The 16,264-nt window shown below is 59.7% G+C and overlaps 1 protein-coding gene across 5 annotated transcripts in view; it reads right to left on the bottom strand.

Annotated features, from left to right (window-relative positions):
* The window catches only part of LOC123590870 (phosphofructokinase, platelet), a 55,341-nt gene that overhangs the window by 20,391 nt on the left and 18,686 nt on the right, over positions 1-16,264 (bottom strand). For all 5 annotated transcript variants that reach the window (XM_045464467.1, XM_045464469.1, XM_045464466.1 and 2 more), the window contains 8 exons: positions 11,740-11,817; positions 8,557-8,746; positions 7,460-7,625; positions 6,024-6,068; positions 5,804-5,912; positions 3,087-3,182; positions 1,863-1,955; positions 1,171-1,296 (listed from right to left, as the gene is read on the bottom strand). In XM_045464467.1, the coding sequence (XP_045320423.1) occupies positions 1,171-1,296; positions 1,863-1,955; positions 3,087-3,182; positions 5,804-5,912; positions 6,024-6,068; positions 7,460-7,625; positions 8,557-8,746; positions 11,740-11,817 (903 nt within the window). The remainder of the gene's footprint in view (positions 1-1,170; positions 1,297-1,862; positions 1,956-3,086; positions 3,183-5,803; positions 5,913-6,023; positions 6,069-7,459; positions 7,626-8,556; positions 8,747-11,739; positions 11,818-16,264) is intronic.

The following is a 16,264-nucleotide window of genomic DNA, read 5'->3' as shown; positions in this document are numbered from 1 at the left end:
ATGTAGCTGTGCACACTTGCACAGAAACATGCATACACGTACACACATAGCCATGCACACTTGCACACACACAGCCATGCGCACTTGCGCACAGAAACATGCACATGCAGTCATGCCCACTTGCACACCCAGAAACATGCACACACAGCTGTGCATACTTGCACACATAGAAACACGCACATGCGTGAACACACACGCAGCCGCACACACTTGCACACACAGAAACATGCACACGCAGCCATGCACACTTACACAGAAACATGCACACACATGCACATATGTAGCTGTGCACACTTGCACAGAAACATGCATACACGTACACACACGTAGCCATGCACACTTGCACACACACAGCCGTGCACACTTACACAGAAACATGCACACGTAGCCACGCACAGGTGCACAGCCAGAAACATGCACACATTATACACGTGTAGCCACGCACAAACACGCAGCTGTGCACACATATACATACATGCACGCACACACTGCCATGCACACTTGCACACACATAAACATGCACACACATACACACACGTAGCCATGCACATTTGCACACGCATTTATTCACTCCAAAGCCTTCTGGCAATTACGTTTCTACGGCCACTTGCAACAAGTCCAAGACTGAATTGCTTCATCACCTCTCTGCACAGGTTATAAAGTACAAACACTTCAGAGCCACCGGAAAGGCCAAATAAAAGGACAGTAACAAACAGGCCTTGGAAAAGACAAGACACTGACAACGTCTGATGCAGCTCGCTGCCACCTCACGTAGTGCCCAATTGCCTCGAAAACCCCAGCCCGCTTTGCTGCGTGCAGGGGCCCCACCCCCGGGGCCCGAAGGAGGCCGGTGCACCCCAGGATGTCACCCCAGCTAGCCATTCCAGCGCCACGTCTCAGACGGGAATGTCCTCGGGGACAGAGGGCAGGGGCGGCTGCCATCGGAGAGGCTCCGCCCCGTCCACCGCACCCCGTGAAGCCCCCCCCAGATGCCTCACAGACCCGCGTCCCGACACATCTCGTCTTGTTGGCAGAAACGGGTGATGTGCACACGCTCCTTCCCGACAGAGCTCATCTTTGGGGAGGTTCCGCTGGGCGCTGCCTCCGTCCTGGTGTCACCGAGCCCCTGCCTCCCCCACGGGCGGCGGCCGGCGTCCCGGGCGAACTCACCATCTGCACACACTCCACCAGGGGCAGGCGGACGGCCTGGTTCCCGCTCAGCGACACCACGCAGGCCGGGGTCTCTGGGGTGGCCTGGAGAAGGGCGACCACGGCCTCCACCCCCATGCGACTGGCCTGTAAGTGACAATCGCGAAGGTCAAAGGCAAGGTCACGGGTCCAGGCAGCACGTCCACCAGCTCCGGGGAGGCACGACCGTGAGCAGACGCACCCGTGAGCAGAGGCCTGGCCCGTGTTCAGCCGGACCCAGCGTGCCCCCGTCCCCCTGGCATGGGTCCTGATGAGCTCCTTACGGTCTATCCTATCACGTCTAACCCACCGCCAATGGGGAGATTTCGACCCCACTAGGAGGTGGCTGGTGGGGGGCCCTGAAGGGGGCTCGGAGGTGCAAAGAGCAACCAGACCAATACCCACGAGTCTGGACTGGCCTCTGCTGACCCTGGGGCCTGCGTCTAGAAAACTGCATGCTTCCCCCTCCCCCTCAGCACCCCGTGTTTGGGGGTCCCCCAGCATCTGGGTGACGGGGGGACCGAGCGGGTCTCCAGGACGAGCCACGGGCTCTGCAGGCAGGGACGCTCTTCACCGGATGGCCACCAGATGGCTCTGCGAGCGTCGGACTTCCCCGTAACACGTTCCTTCTCGCTCCTGGGGGGAGGCGCCCCACGACGTCTATCCTCACTCACCAAAATCCTGTCAAAGGCCGAAGGAGTCCCGCCTCTCTGCACGTGTCCAAGGATGGTCACCCGCGTGTCGTACCCCAGCTGCGTGACCACAAGCTGTGGGAAACAGAGCGACACAGGACGTCATCTCGTGCTCCGTGCCGGGGCTGGGGACTCGGGAGTCCTTTCCTCGGACCTACGCGGGGGAGACCTCCAGTGTCTAAAGTTCGCTTCCTAGAGGAACGTTTAGGTGAATGGTGAGCTGAGATCAGGGCACATCGTTACTAATACCTTCTAGAAAGGCAGACGTTTCCCCCCAGTCACCGTTGAGTCTGCACAGCTGTAAATGAAAAGCGCAGCGTGGACGCCGCGGTCAGCCACGGGGTCCCCCCAGGGCGGCCCCACGTGAGCGTCGCCGGGCCGGGCTGCCGTCCACACTCACCCCATTTGCTCCCGTACCAGCAACGGGCCAGGCCAGGTGGCGCCTGTGGTCCTTCCTGCTCTCGTATCCCACGATTCAATCTCAACTTTGATTAAGCGGGAAAAGGAAAGCCTTTGATCTTACTGATTACTTCTTGTCGATAATGGCAGATAACTTTCCCAGACAGACCCCCTGTTCTAATACTCAGCTGCACGGCTGGTCTGGGAAGGAACGAAAGGCAGGACAGAGAAACCAGTTCGCAAAGGCAGCCGATAACGTCCTGATGGACAGCTTCAACCGGAGGCTGCCTGCCTGTCTGGCTGTCTCCCCCGCGTTCTGTCCAGACATGAGCCATCGCCGGCCTAACGGGAGAGCCGGCCCATCCCTCCCGTCCCGGGTCCTTGTGACAAGCCAGCGCCCTCGGGCGAGCCCTGCTGCAACAAGGCTGCCCCGGAGGCCGGACGCAGCACGGGCGTGAACCCCACAAGGCAATCTTCTTTGTGAGAACACTGGGGCCCGACCCCTGTCGCTGGCGGGCAGCTGGCGCCCGGAGCCGGGACCCCCTGTCCCTGTCCCTCCCCTGCTGCGTTTCAACTGTCAGGGCGGCTCCCAGGCCTCTGGGGATATTGAGGACAGTACGCGGGAGCCGCGGGAGTCTCCTGCCGTTAAAAGTTATGAGTCATTACCAAAACATTTTTAAACATCAGGAAGAACAAAAAATGTTTTCATGATAGTAACACAACGTCCCAAACGCGAACCCCGCCAGCCTTGTTAAAATCCCCACTTCTAGGCTGGCGCCTGAGAATTACGAAACCAGACACACTCACCTCCTTGATTTGCTCGGAGGTAATGGGTTTATTTTGGGTGTCGATGGCACCTTCCGCCACGATGATGATATTCAGTCTTTTCTTCCGGGCACGGTTCTAGGAAACAGGACACCGAAATCGTTTTTAACAAGAGACAAACCCAGGGGCCTTTGCCCGAAACGCACTGGCCTCTTTCCAGGTAGAGATCTTCACCCAAGTTTGCACATGGGTCACCGACTACCGCAGGCGGGTGAAGGCGCTCTGGGCGAGTGGGGTCGGGGTGGGGGGAGGCTGGTCACTCCGGACACAGGCCAGCATCCAGGTGACTCCAGGCTGGGGACTACGCTCGTTTGCCATCTGGTCCCAGAAGGCGGTGAGCTCAGCCATCGGCCCCAGCAACGCGTCTATACCGCAAACCAGGCTTCTGATCTCCTCCTGAAGCCAGAGCCTCCCACCCACTCACTGTGAACCTGGCAGGGAATTCCTGCCCCTGCAAAGGGAGCACGGAGCCCCAGGCCTGGGCGGGCAGGGGGAGCACAGAGCCCCAGTCTTGTGCAGGGGTGGGGGGAGGGGAGCACAGAGCCCCAGGCCCGTGCAGAAGGTGGGGGGGGGGGGGTCGCACAGAGAGCACGCACGTGGGGAAGCCGCACCTGTGCAGGACCGGCCAGCCTGGCACTGAGCCCACACCTGCTGTCCCCGCAGCCCCCTGGGGGGGGGGAGGGGGGTGTCACCCAGCGATGTGCTGAAACCACGGTCAGCAAGGACATTGTCTACCGAGTCCCAAGTTAAAGACCCTCCCGGGGAGGCCGGGAGACGTCACACAGGTGGGCAGTCCCTCGGGGGCGGGGGGGTGTCACAAGGACACAGGCTGTTTGCTGCGGGGTGCTTTTCTCCTCTACTAAACAGACTCTACTTGGAGGAACTCAGACGTGTGAAGATGTGGTCGCAAGTGACTACGACGTGTCCGCGAATACGGGATTGGCCACGTGGCCACACGCCACCCACACTCACATGGGGAGGGAGGCCCTGAGCCCCGAACAGGGCACGGCAGGAGCCCTGGCTCCCCACTGGGACCCGTGCACCCACGAATCCCCCCGGGTCACCAGGAGCTGAAGCATCTCCCCGCGGCACAGCGGAGGAGCCTGGGGCCGGGGCCCGAGCCCGGGTCTTGCCTTGGGGCGGCCTTTCCGATTTCAAACCCAAGTAGCCAGAATCTGGCGGACGCTGTGAGGTGTGCTTCCCGGGCCCGTTTATCGGGCGGGACATTTAGGGAAGTGCTCCCAGCACCACGTTCACGCCCAATAAAAATCCCTTGCGGACAGAATGATCAACGGTTCCACACAAGCGCGCTTAAACCACCCGCCCTCGGTCTGCCGACACCTAACGCGGGGACCCCACCACGTTCTTGTCCTCGTCCCAGCTCGCAGTGCCGTTTACAAAGTCTGAAACCCGAGGACGTTTGCAGAGAAGACCACACGGTTACAGAAACGACGGGCAAAGCTAAACACGAGCGCCCACCCCCCAGGTAACAGCCTCACCGCCGCCCCTCTGACCCGCTGTGCGCAGCCCCAGAGCAGGCCCGCGTCTCCTCGTCCCGAAGGCCAGAACGTGGCCCGAGATGGCGTGGTCCTGGGCCAGGCCGGGGGCAGGGGGACTGGTGGCGGGCAGGGACAGGTACGGCCCCCAGCGGGGGGGGGGGGGGGGGGGGGGGCGGTGAGCCACGCAGAAGCACTGTGCTTCTCACGCAGCCAGCCATGTGTGGCCCCACGCCAACGGGCCGGTGGGGGTGCCTCCCACGTCCCCGGGTCAGAGGCGAGAAACACCGAGCGTGTCTGCTACGTCACTGGTAACGCCCGTACCCGGGACGTCGGTGGCTTCACCGGTCCCCTGCCTAAGCTTCATCTTCCTACGTGCGGGGCTCTTCCCGGCAAGGGCGCGGCGTCCATCAGGAGTTTCTTACGCTGTTTTTAGGTCAGAGCGTACTCGGTCTGTTGCCCAGAGTCCTTTCTCGGAACCCGTCACGTTGAAGGTGACGGCAATGTCTTACCGCACACGTGTCCCCGGTGCACCCTCAGCCCAAGTGTCTGCTAAGTATGACCGTCAGTGGCCTACGCCACACGCTTAAAGACATCCCCGCAGGGCAGCGGTGACACGGCAGGGAAATTCACCAGGCACGGGGACTCTGTCCTGAGAGCTGACCTCGTGTGCCTCCCCGGGGCTAATAACGCACGGCGGGAGCCACAGACGACAGACACGAGGACGGGAAAAGCCTGGTTCTGGGCGACCGGTAAACGATCCAACCGGAGGCACGCCCAGAGGGGTGGGGGCCACAAGGGGAGCTGGGGGGCTGTGACCTGGGCCGCACGGCGTGTGCGGAAACGGTCAGAGCGCAGGTCTGTTTACGCTGGAAAGCGCAGGAGGAACAGGAAGCAGATTTGCTCCCCAGGTTCGATCTCTTTTACGGCCACGGCCTCTACCACCTCAAGCATCAGCGGCCGCCATGCAGGGAGAACAGCGTTCTGGGCGTTTCTCTCCCGCACTCTGCGTCGCTGGGGAGCAGACGGACCCACGAGGAGCCAGCAGACCCGACGCCCTGAGCTCAACCTCGCTTCAGAGCCCCACACTTCCCACGTGTCTCCAAGTCCGTCCCAGCCGGAAATCCCACGGCTGTCACCCGTCACGGTTAGAGCGGTGTGACCAGAGCCGCCGCGAGGCACGGGAAACAGGACGCACGTTACCTCCGAGAGCTTGATGCACATGTTCTCCTGCCAGCCTTCTTCCGGGGGAGATTCTGGAAGGAACACCCAGTCTGCCCCGCAGGCCAGGGCGCTCACCAGGGCTAGGTACCTATTTGGAAAGAGCGGTGGCTTCGTAAGGCAGCGGCGGGCTCCCGCGTGGACCGGCCAAGGGGCCAGGCTGAGGGTCCTGGCCACGCGGACGGCACCCGCACATACGTACCCGCAGTGTCTCCCCATGACCTCAAGCACAAAGGTCCTCTGGTGGCTGCAAAAGACACAAGGAAACATCGACTTACCACCCCTGGGAACAGCATGAAAAGCACAGAGAGAGGCACCGTGACAGCCAAGTTAGAAGCAAAGCCTGCTTCCTGCCGATGGCAGCGCCTAAGTTCAGAGAGCGCCCGCTTTCTACAAGATGCTACACCGCAGCCCAGAACGCCCATCTGGGGACCTCCCGGGGTCAGGACTGAGGTCTACACCGCAGCACAGAACGCCCACCTCAGATCCTCCCGGGGTTGGGACTGAGGTCTACACTGCAGCCCAGAACGCCCCCCAGGGGACTTCCCGGGGTCGGGACTGAGGTCCACACCGCAGCCCAGAACGCCCACCAGGGGACCTCCCAGGGTCGGGACTGAGGTCTACACCGCAGCACAGAACGCCCACCTCAGATCCTCCCGGGGTTGGGACTGAGGTCTACACTGCAGCCCAGAACGCCCCCCAGGGGACCTCCCGGGGTCGGGACTGAGGTCCACAGCGCAGCCCAGAACGCCCACCAGGGGACCTCCCGGGGTCGGGACTGAGGTCCACACCGCAGCCCAGAACGCCCATCTGGGGACCTCCCGGGGTCGGGACTGAGGTCCACACCGCAGCCCAGAACGCCCACCAGGGGACCTCCCGGGGTCGGGACTGAGGTCCACACCGCAGCCCAGAACGCCCATCTGCGGACCTCCCGGGGTCGGGACTGAGGTCCACACCGCAGCCCAGAACGCCCACCAGGGGACCTCCCGGGGTCGGGACTGAGGTCCACACCGCAGCCCAGAACGCCCACCAGGGGACCTCCCGGGGTCGGGAATGAGGTCCACAGCACAGAACGCCCATCTCAGATCCTCCCGGGGTCGGGACTGAGGTCCACACCGCAGCCCAGAACGCCCATCTGGGGACCTCCCGGGGTCGGGAGTGAGGCCCACACTGCAGCACAGAACGCCCACCAGGGTCGGGACTGAGGTCTACACTGCAGCACAGAACGCCCACCAGGGGACCTCCCGGGGTCGGGACTGAGGTCTACACCGCAGCCCAGAACGCCCACCAGGGGACCTCCCGGGGTCGGGACTGAGGTCCACACCGCAGCCCAGAACGCCCATCTGGGGACCTCCCGGGGTCGGGACTGAGGTCCACACCGCAGCCCAGAACGCCCACCAGGGGACCTCCCGGGGTCGGGACTGAGGTCCACACCGCAGCCCAGAACGCCCACCAGGGGACCTCCCGGGGTCGGGACTGAGGTCCACACCGCAGCCCAGAACGCCCACCAGGGGACCTCCCGGGGTCGGGACTGAGGTCCACACTGCAGCCCAGAACGCCCACCACGGGACCTCCCGGGGCTGGCAGCGACCTCTGCACCGCGGCCCATCCCAGCCGAGCGCCCGCTCCCCGGCTCACCTCTGGGCGGTGGTCATGATGGCGTCCACGACCTCGATAATCCTGTGCAAGGCGGAGTCGGTGCCGATGGTCATGTCAGTGCCGCAGAAGTCGTTGTCAATGGAGCCAACCATGCCCACGACGTTGAGGTAGGCGTGCTTCTGCACCTCCTCCCTGTCGATGTCGCCTGCGTGGGACACAGACCGCAGGCCCTGAACATGGGCCGCCGCTGACCCCGCAGGCACACGGCCAGCGAGAAGCAGGGCGTCCCGGGGAGACAAAGCCGCCACTCCGCCCCGGTTTCCCACGTGTCGTTGTGTTTTCTGAACAAGCTCAGTCTGCGCGCTGAGGGCACGGCAGCCAGCCTGCAGCCGGGAGATGTCACCAGCCGGGCACAGGGGCTCAGCGCAGAAGGGGAAGGGGGAGCACGCTGCGTCCGGCTTTAGTAAAACCCGACGTCTCTCCGTCGGCAGCCTCGGGCACGCGTCCCTCCGTGTGAGGGGGTGTCACTCGCACAGACCCGGGAGCTTAGGGACGCTGCGTGTGCTCCCGCGGATTTCTCACCGACGCGGGGGGCGGTGGTGGGGACCCGCTTCCGGGTCTCGGGAGAGAGCTGCCGAGGGGGGCGCGGGCAGGGACTCGGCGGTGACCCCCCTGTGCCGCCACAGAGCCTGCTGTGGGCCCGAGTGCAGCGGGCGGCAGGTGCCACGGGACCTGACGGCCGCCCGCCCATCCACAGACAGATGGCGCAGACTTGGGGCCCCTGCTCCTGGCAGCTTCCCACCCGCCAGAAGGGGCTGTCCCTTGAGGCCATGAGCTGCCGCGGGCCGTGTCGGATGCCAAGCCTCACCTCCGCATCAGCACCCTTCCAAGGTACGGGCCGCGGAACACAGAAGGTCCTCCGCTACAAGTCACCTCAAGTCTCGCAACAAGGCAGACACCGGGGGCTCCCCGGCAGAGCCGGACGCACGGGGTGGTGGACACCCGCACCCTCACCTCCAAACGCCCCGCGACAGTCAGCTGGGCGGACGCATGAGTTCGGAGCGCTCCGACGGGAACGGCAAATGAACGGAGGGAACAGAAAACCCCCCGGGGGACAGGCAGGCGCACAGACGTACCATTTTCGGCCAGCTCTTTGAGCAGCCCGCTCCACTCCTTCCGGAAGATGTTGGCCCCGGTGAGACTTCCGTCCCCGCCGATCACACACAGGTTGGTGATGCCCCGCTGAACCAGGTTCCCAGCGGCTTTCAGCCGACCCTCCCGGGTGCGGAAGGCCTTGCAGCGAGCGCTGCCTATGATGGTGCCTCCCTGGAAAGAAACCAGACCACGTGTCCGTGCCTTCTCCCCGCAGGAGCTGACACAGGGCGTTACCAGCGCGTCAGTGAACACGCAGAGAACACAGGAGCCCACAAGATAACCCAGCCGTCCCCAGGCCTGGGCTGAAGCAGGACGGCGGGGGCGGCCATGCCCCCCACCCACCGAGCCTCCCACGGGCGGGTGCGGGCCAGCAGCTGTGACCGGAGAATGGGCACGGCTAGCCGCCCGGGTACCAGGGCCCCCGTTCTCCTGGAGCTCCCCATGCGGGCAGAATAGAAACACGTGAGCCAAAGAGATTTGTGTCTTAACATCTCCCCCCACTCCCCCCGCCCTTTTTTAAAGGCTAAGTCGTAAGAAAACTTCAGTTGGATCACCCACATTTCCAGGAGAGACAAGTGAGGGCTTTTCACACTCGGTCTCTCAAAACTGAAAGACCCCTAGTCACGAGTTAAAAGAAAGCAGGGGCGCCTGGGGGGCTCAGTCTGTGAAGCGTCCGACTTCAGCTCAGGTCATGATCTCACGGTCCGTGAGTTCGAGCCCCACGTCGGGCTCTGTGCTGACAGCTCGGAGCCTGGAGCTGCTTCGGATTCTGTGCCTCCCTCTCTCTCTGCCCCACCCCTGCTCACGCTCTGTCTCTGTCTCTCAAAAATAAACATTAAAAAAAAATTAAAGAAGTGAAAAATAAATAAAAGAAAGCAGGATTTCTTTACATACGTCGTGAATTCGTTTATAACACCTCCATTTGCACACAATCCTTCACGTACGGGCTCAGTTCATAAGGCACAGTGCTCTGCACCCCAAGGAGCCCGTGCGACTGACGGGAAGTGTGGCGGAGACAGCGGCACGGTGTGGCCCAGCAAAGATGAGCCGGGGCGGAAGGTGCTGGGCAAGGACAAAGAGGGACTGGTCACTCTGATATGACCGAGAGCGACTCGAGGGTCCTGGGATTGCTGACAACTGGAGGTCAAGCGGGCACAGCCCATAAACACCGAGGGGCTCGCGGGGCCTCAGGAGCTAAGCCACGACTGAGGATCGGCAACGAGTCGCCCTCCGCACCCCGCACCACCCCGCCTGGGTTCCTATCTCCCTGGGCGGTCGCGGCACCAGACCGGAAATGGTCCTGTCACACGTGGGTTTGCTGCCTGGAATTCAGAAGACGCTCCTCATTTTTTGCAAATAGCGTTCTAAGTGCTGACGGCTGTAACAGTCCCTCCGGCCTGTTTCCGGGGAGGGCGGAGGATAGGACCTACGAGTGTGTAACCAGCCTTACAACGTACACCCGGCGATCCCCTCCCCACCGGGGGCCACGGAGATGTAACGCACCTAGAGCGTGATGTAAGTTGGGGCGCACAACGTGCTGATTTGATACATGCACGTGTTGCGAAGGGATCGCCACGAGAAGGCTCACTGACCTGCTTATCTGCTCACAACATGAGCTTTCTTTTGTGGTGAGAGCGTTTAGTATCTACTCTTGGCAACTTTCAGCATCATATCATACAGCGTTGTTAAGAGTTTTTAAGGCCTAGGACACGATGATTCAACGCACATCTACACCGTGAAATGATCGCCATAAGCAAGTTCATTATCACCTCCATCACCTCCGTAACCTCTGTGCGCGCGGGTGTGTGTTGAGAACGAAGATCTACTCCCTTAGCAACTCTCGAGTGTACAAAACAGAATTATTAAGCATAGCCACCATGCTGTACGTTAGGTCTGGAGGTTACCCACCCCCAACCTGGGAGTCCGTGCCCTTGGACCAGCGACTCCCCGCTTCCCCCACCCCCAGCCCTGGGCGGCCACCGCTCTGCTCTGTTTCTGCGGGTTCGGCTTTTCTAGATCTCACCTGCACGTGAGACCGTACGGACGTTGTCTGGGTCTGACTCATCCCCCCTCAGCAAGCACAACACTCCGAGGTCCGCCCGTGCTGTCCTGAGTCGCGGGACTTCCTTCCTTTCTACGGTGAATACATTCCACTCACAGTCAGACACCATCTACTCTGTCCATCCTTCTGTCGCACGAGCACCTTCAGCGAGAGTCTATCAGTCTGGTTTCTTTCTACTGAAAAACGCTCAACGTGAGCGACACGTTAACTGGTGCGGAACCACCAGTAAAGACCTGTGTTGTGAAATCTATCCTTTCCCTGCCATCCATTCTCCACCGGTTCGGGCCTTCACGGAGCTACCGTGTTTGGGGAATTCATCAGGCACGAGACATCTGGGCAGGCTCCTTTTACGTTCTGGGTCGGCACCCGTCTTGCCTACAGCAGCATGGTCCCACGGCTGTGCACAGCCAAAGCCAGCAGCCACATCTGGCTCAGCCCGGCACAGGGAGCTGTGTTCCCACTGAATCCCGCAGCCCTCGGAGGCCGCCAGCGGGGATCGTTCCCAGGCCCGGTGACTCTCGAAAATCCAGCAGGCACCAACAAGCTGAAGCTGCCTCAACATTAATCTGGCCTTAAAAAACCAGAAACAGGGGCGCCTGGGTGGCTCAGTCGGTTGAGTGGCCGACTTCGGCTCAGGTCATGATCTCGCGGTCCGTGAGTTCGAGCCCCGCGTCGGGCTCTGTGCTGACCGCTCAGAGCCTGGAGCCTGTTTCGGATTCTGTGTCTCCCTCTCTCTGACCCTCCCCTATTCATGCTCTGTCTCTCCCTGTCTCAAAAATAAATAAAACGTTAAAAAAAAATTAAAAAAAAAAACAGAAACAAACCCAAAATCCACGACAAGGTCCACAAGTGAACCCCAGCTGTCACGCGTGACTCTCCAGTGCAAGAATAATCCTCTGCTGGCACGATGCAAAGCGTATTGAAAAGTTTAATTAAGCCACCGATTGAGGATGTGTCCTTACCCCAGAAGTGGACGAGGACGGTAATGCCAGCCAGCACGTTAACGCGCCTCTGGCGTCACCGGAGCCGAAGGACCAAAGGTTTCCAACTGCAAGAGTGACTTACTTTGGAGACACGGGGAGCATGGGAAGTGAGCACGTACCACTTGCAGAATGCTGGAGACGCTTTCCCAGTTGGCTTCCACGATGTTACTGCCGCCATCAACCATGCCTTGATAACCCTGCGGAAAGAGGGTGGACATCCTTGTAAAAAAAAAAAAAAAAAAAAAAAAAACACTGGGTTCAACTCTACTGAGACGTCAATCCTGTGAAAAAGTAAGTGCGAGGAGTGAGGAAGGACTCTGAGCCCCTAGGACCCCAGCGGCTCCGAGCAGGGCGCCACCCGTGCTGCTTCTAGGCGGCAAACGTGCACAAAAGCTTCCTCAGTCTAACCCCCAACAAATGGGAACTTCTTGCCAGACTCGTCCGGGGCGCTACGGGGACTAAGCCAGTTTGCTTGTCACCTGACAGCTCCACGCAGGCCGAAAGGGGAGATACTTCCCCTAACACTGATCGTAATGTGACAAACTCACGTGCAAACAGTGGTGTCAATCATTGCGCATGCAAGAAAGCATTCCTGTCTGGGCCTCAGTTTCCCTGGGCCGCTATCCATGCCGCTCTCGACACACACGCCGTACCGTGTTCGGCTTCTGAAAAGCACGGCTGAGGATCACTGCAGCCATCGGTCCGGTCCGCCTCACCCTGTGCTTAGCTGCATCTGACTCGCCAGAGGGGGCGGTGAGCCAGCGGGGGTCAAGGCGCCTGAGGACCAGGACCTTCCGGCTCTAAGGGCATCTCGCTTTTCCCCAGAGACCGCACAAGATCGAAGAAGACAGACACACCCGTTTGCATCTTTACCGCCCAGACTCTCTCTCCCCAGGACATTTAACCTTAAAAAGGAACAGGCACTAACCACTTTGAAAGTTGATCATAATAGATTGTTATGGTGGATTCGTATCTCCTACCCTCGTGGAGGTCAAGAGGAAAGAAAAACATAAGGATTTTTTCAAAATGAAATGGCCCACGAGTAGGGACCGTGTGTGAAAGTTAATCAACAGGACAGGAGCCTTTACGGGCAATCACTGCGTGAACCTGTGCTTACCCGTCAAAAATATGTTCCCATATGATGTAACGTACCGTATTAATACACTGTATTGTAATAATATATGATACACGTTAACATATTATATCACATACCATGACATACGATACATTACTGTTATCTTTACATCCTGAAACATCGTATTACAGAACTTATTATTTCTGTGTTATATAGCGAGAATACATTCATGATGTATGTCTATAAATTATACAGATTGAACCTGCCTTCAACCTCTCTTTGTTCTATTTCACTCCAGACCACCTCTCTCTTTCCTGTTTGTCACACACATAACACCAGGCTATCAACACACACCTGTGTCTGTGTATATATTTTTATAGGCTATATAGATACACATTGTATGTAACACGTAATATGCTGTGTACAATATACAACCATATACGTTTACAAAATAGCAATATAATTACAATCGTAAATATAGCAAATACATACTTTATACGTTACACAGAACATATGTTGCATACAATATACTATGGTCGCATAATGTTTTACACTGTATAGTATAGGAACATCTAAATACACACACACCCATGCACGTGTCACAGTCTGGTGTTCTGCGTGACAAACAGCAGAGGGACAAATGGAATGGACTAAAGTGGGGCAGAGGAGCCGTGAGCAGATTCGCCTTGGAGCTGGCGGGCCTCCCCACGCCTCCTGTACTGAGGACGTGACCCCCGGGCTCAGGCTCCCCACAGCCCCCCAGAATAGGCCGTCTTCATGGGGCAGCGACAAAGCCTACAGGGTGTGCGTTTTTAGCCCTGTCCATACAACATATGGGGCCGCCGAGGATGTCTGTGGAGGGTGACGTGGGCCAGGCCCGGCCCCTGGAAGGGGGGCTCCCGAGAGGTGTGAGTTGTGCTGTGTGTGCCAGCTGTGAGTCAGCAACCACACACGCTGCCCCGGGACCGAATGCAAAGGCAGGCCCTCCCTGCTTCTAAGGGACTCCCAGGGACAGTGAGCAGCGTGTTACAAACAGGTAGAGAGACGGGTAGCTAGACGGTAGACAGACAGACGACAGACAGAGAGCAGGGAGAGGACGCAGAGGGAGGGAGCCTCCGGCCTCAGGACTGCCTGTCACCAAGCCCTGCCAACTAACTCCCCAGTTTCTGCTAAGAACTACACCCCCCCACCCCCCGTCACTCTGCACGCACCACACGCCATGCCATTCCTCAGATACGGGAACAGCACTCAACGTCCGCGGTGGTGCCGGCTTTCCGAGCTCCGTTCTCTGAAGCCTGGGATGCAGGGACACAGCACGTGTCACAGGACACAGGCCTGCGCTGAACTGGACCCAGCGCACAGCACGATGCTTGGCCCCAAACCTGCACGGGCCTGACGACGAGAGAAAACATCTTCAACGAGGCCAGAACGGCAGGTGTAAACCAGGGCCGTCCCGCGCACGGCAGGGTGACGTGCGCTAACCCCTCGGCAACACCCAGAAAGCCAACACGCCGCTCCCCCGCTCCGACGGCCGCCAGAGTAATTCCGGCACCCTCCGTCCTGAGGTCACCAAGGACACCCAGGGGAAGGGGCCGCCCCGGGCGCCCCAGTGCCGGCGAGGACGCGGAGGCCGGGGCAGTGTCCCCAGCTTGTCGAGGGCTGTCTCCGCTGCACCTGGCTGGCGGCACGGTCCCCTGGACAGTTCGGGCAACTCGTGTGCCCCGCACGGCATTCCACAGCTTCCGCCCACAGGCGCCTCTGTGGGGAATACAGATTTCCCTCTGCCTGTATTGTCACTGCTCAGCCTTGAACACTGACTCAACAAAACCACTTCCAAATCCCTTTGCTCCTGGAGTAGGAATGTGGGAAATCCTCCTAGAAAACATGACACACATTTGGAAAGGCAGAATATCCTCCCTAGATGGTTTATTTCGTGCGGCGTCGCTGTCTACGGGAAAGGAAGCACCCGTGGGCTGGGCCGGAGGAAGTGACTGTCAGGGGCCGGGGGCTCGGGCACATCTGACCGCAGTTTTAAGCCGTCCTTCGCTTCCCAGGAAGACGTGACTAAACCAAGAAGGCCGGTTTTACACAAACGTACCATAATTTACAAGCTCGGACGAGCTGTTTCCTACTGAAGCCTCTTTGGAGGTTTGAATGCCTATTCCAATACAGCCAAGAGCCCAAAATATTTTCTGCTATCCTCTTTGGAGTCTGACTTCAAAGCGAGTTCCATGACTCACACGGGAATAAAGGCACGCAAAAGCTGGAAGAACTGCGCTAAGTTTTTACCCCAGAATAACGCTCCCCGCCTGGCTGGCCCTCGTTTGCACGGTGTTGAGCCAGAGAGAGACCCTTCGTGGCTGCACCAAGCGGCACCTCTTGGTGACATCCCCAAACGTGCCCCAGACTCTGAAGTCAGTTTGACCCCCCTTGGAACTGTCCTGAGCAATGTCCAGGGAGGCCTGGGGGCCCAGTCTGTCCCCAGGACCCCATGCTGCTTTCAGAGGTCACTCTGACCTGCATTTTTAGGCACCTGTTAAATCGGCTGTGAGAAGAGTCGGAACGAGTCCACGGTGGGTGGCTTCCTCTCACAAGAGACCTCATACCGCGTAATTTTTTTTAATTAAAGGCCCAGAAGGAAACCGGAGTCCCGTGCTATGGGAAGGACGCTTTGTGATTTAGAAGGCTCATGTTGGAGGCGTCCACCCTTCTCCTCAGCCGGACGATCCTCCTTCCGGATCCCGTTTCTGGCATTTTTCGCCCAGCATCTCGCCGTCTGAGTGGCACACGTTCCAGCTGCCAGCGGAGACGCTGTAGCCAAGATCGCGACCGCGAAGCGTCTTCTAGATGTGACCACTGACACCAGAGACCTCTCCCGGGCTTCTGCTGCTTTGCATAGATACGTGTTTTGGTTTCCCGCTTTAGTCCTTCACAAACGAGAGCACGTCACCGACAGGACTTAACGGCAAGCACACAAGAGGTGCGCGCTCGACCGCTGGAGGCTTTGGAGTCAGGAAATGCCATCCTAAACCAGGTGGGCGTGAGACAGCGGCGGGCACGGGTCCTCCACGGTGGTGCCTTCGAAGCCCAGGAACGTCGGCTGTTTTGCTACAGGAGATTCTGGGCGGACCCCCCGGTGACAGAGCAGGCCCTCCCAGACCCAGCGCCCAGTTCACCGCCCCCCCCCAACCCCAGGGCTCTTTGGGGCCTGGATGCTCCAGCCTAGCGGGCCTGAGAGCGCTCAGGGCGCCGGGACCTCGGGGACGATGCCCCAGAGCCGCCTCTGCACGTATCCCGCCGAGCTGCGGTCAGACTCTCGAATTCTAAAATTGGTTAGAACAGGACGGGCCCCAGCGGAGCCCCGCACGGTGTGCCTGTGGAGACCGGCCGGTCCACCAGCGTGCTGCGTTAGCCCCTGGCGTTATCGGATGTCTCCACCCCGAAGCAGATAACACAGAGTCCCAGGCCGGTCACAAAACCCACGGCCACAGCGGGTCACGGCAAATCAGCATGACACGGCCCCGAGGTGATAACGCAGGGCGGGGCAAAGGCCCAGAAGGAGATTATAT

The sequence above is a fragment of the Leopardus geoffroyi genome, chromosome B4 (assembly GCF_018350155.1).
Source record: "Leopardus geoffroyi isolate Oge1 chromosome B4, O.geoffroyi_Oge1_pat1.0, whole genome shotgun sequence".
Lineage (NCBI taxonomy): Eukaryota > Metazoa > Chordata > Mammalia > Carnivora > Felidae > Leopardus > Leopardus geoffroyi.
This window is presented reverse-complemented; position numbering and strand designations above follow the sequence as displayed.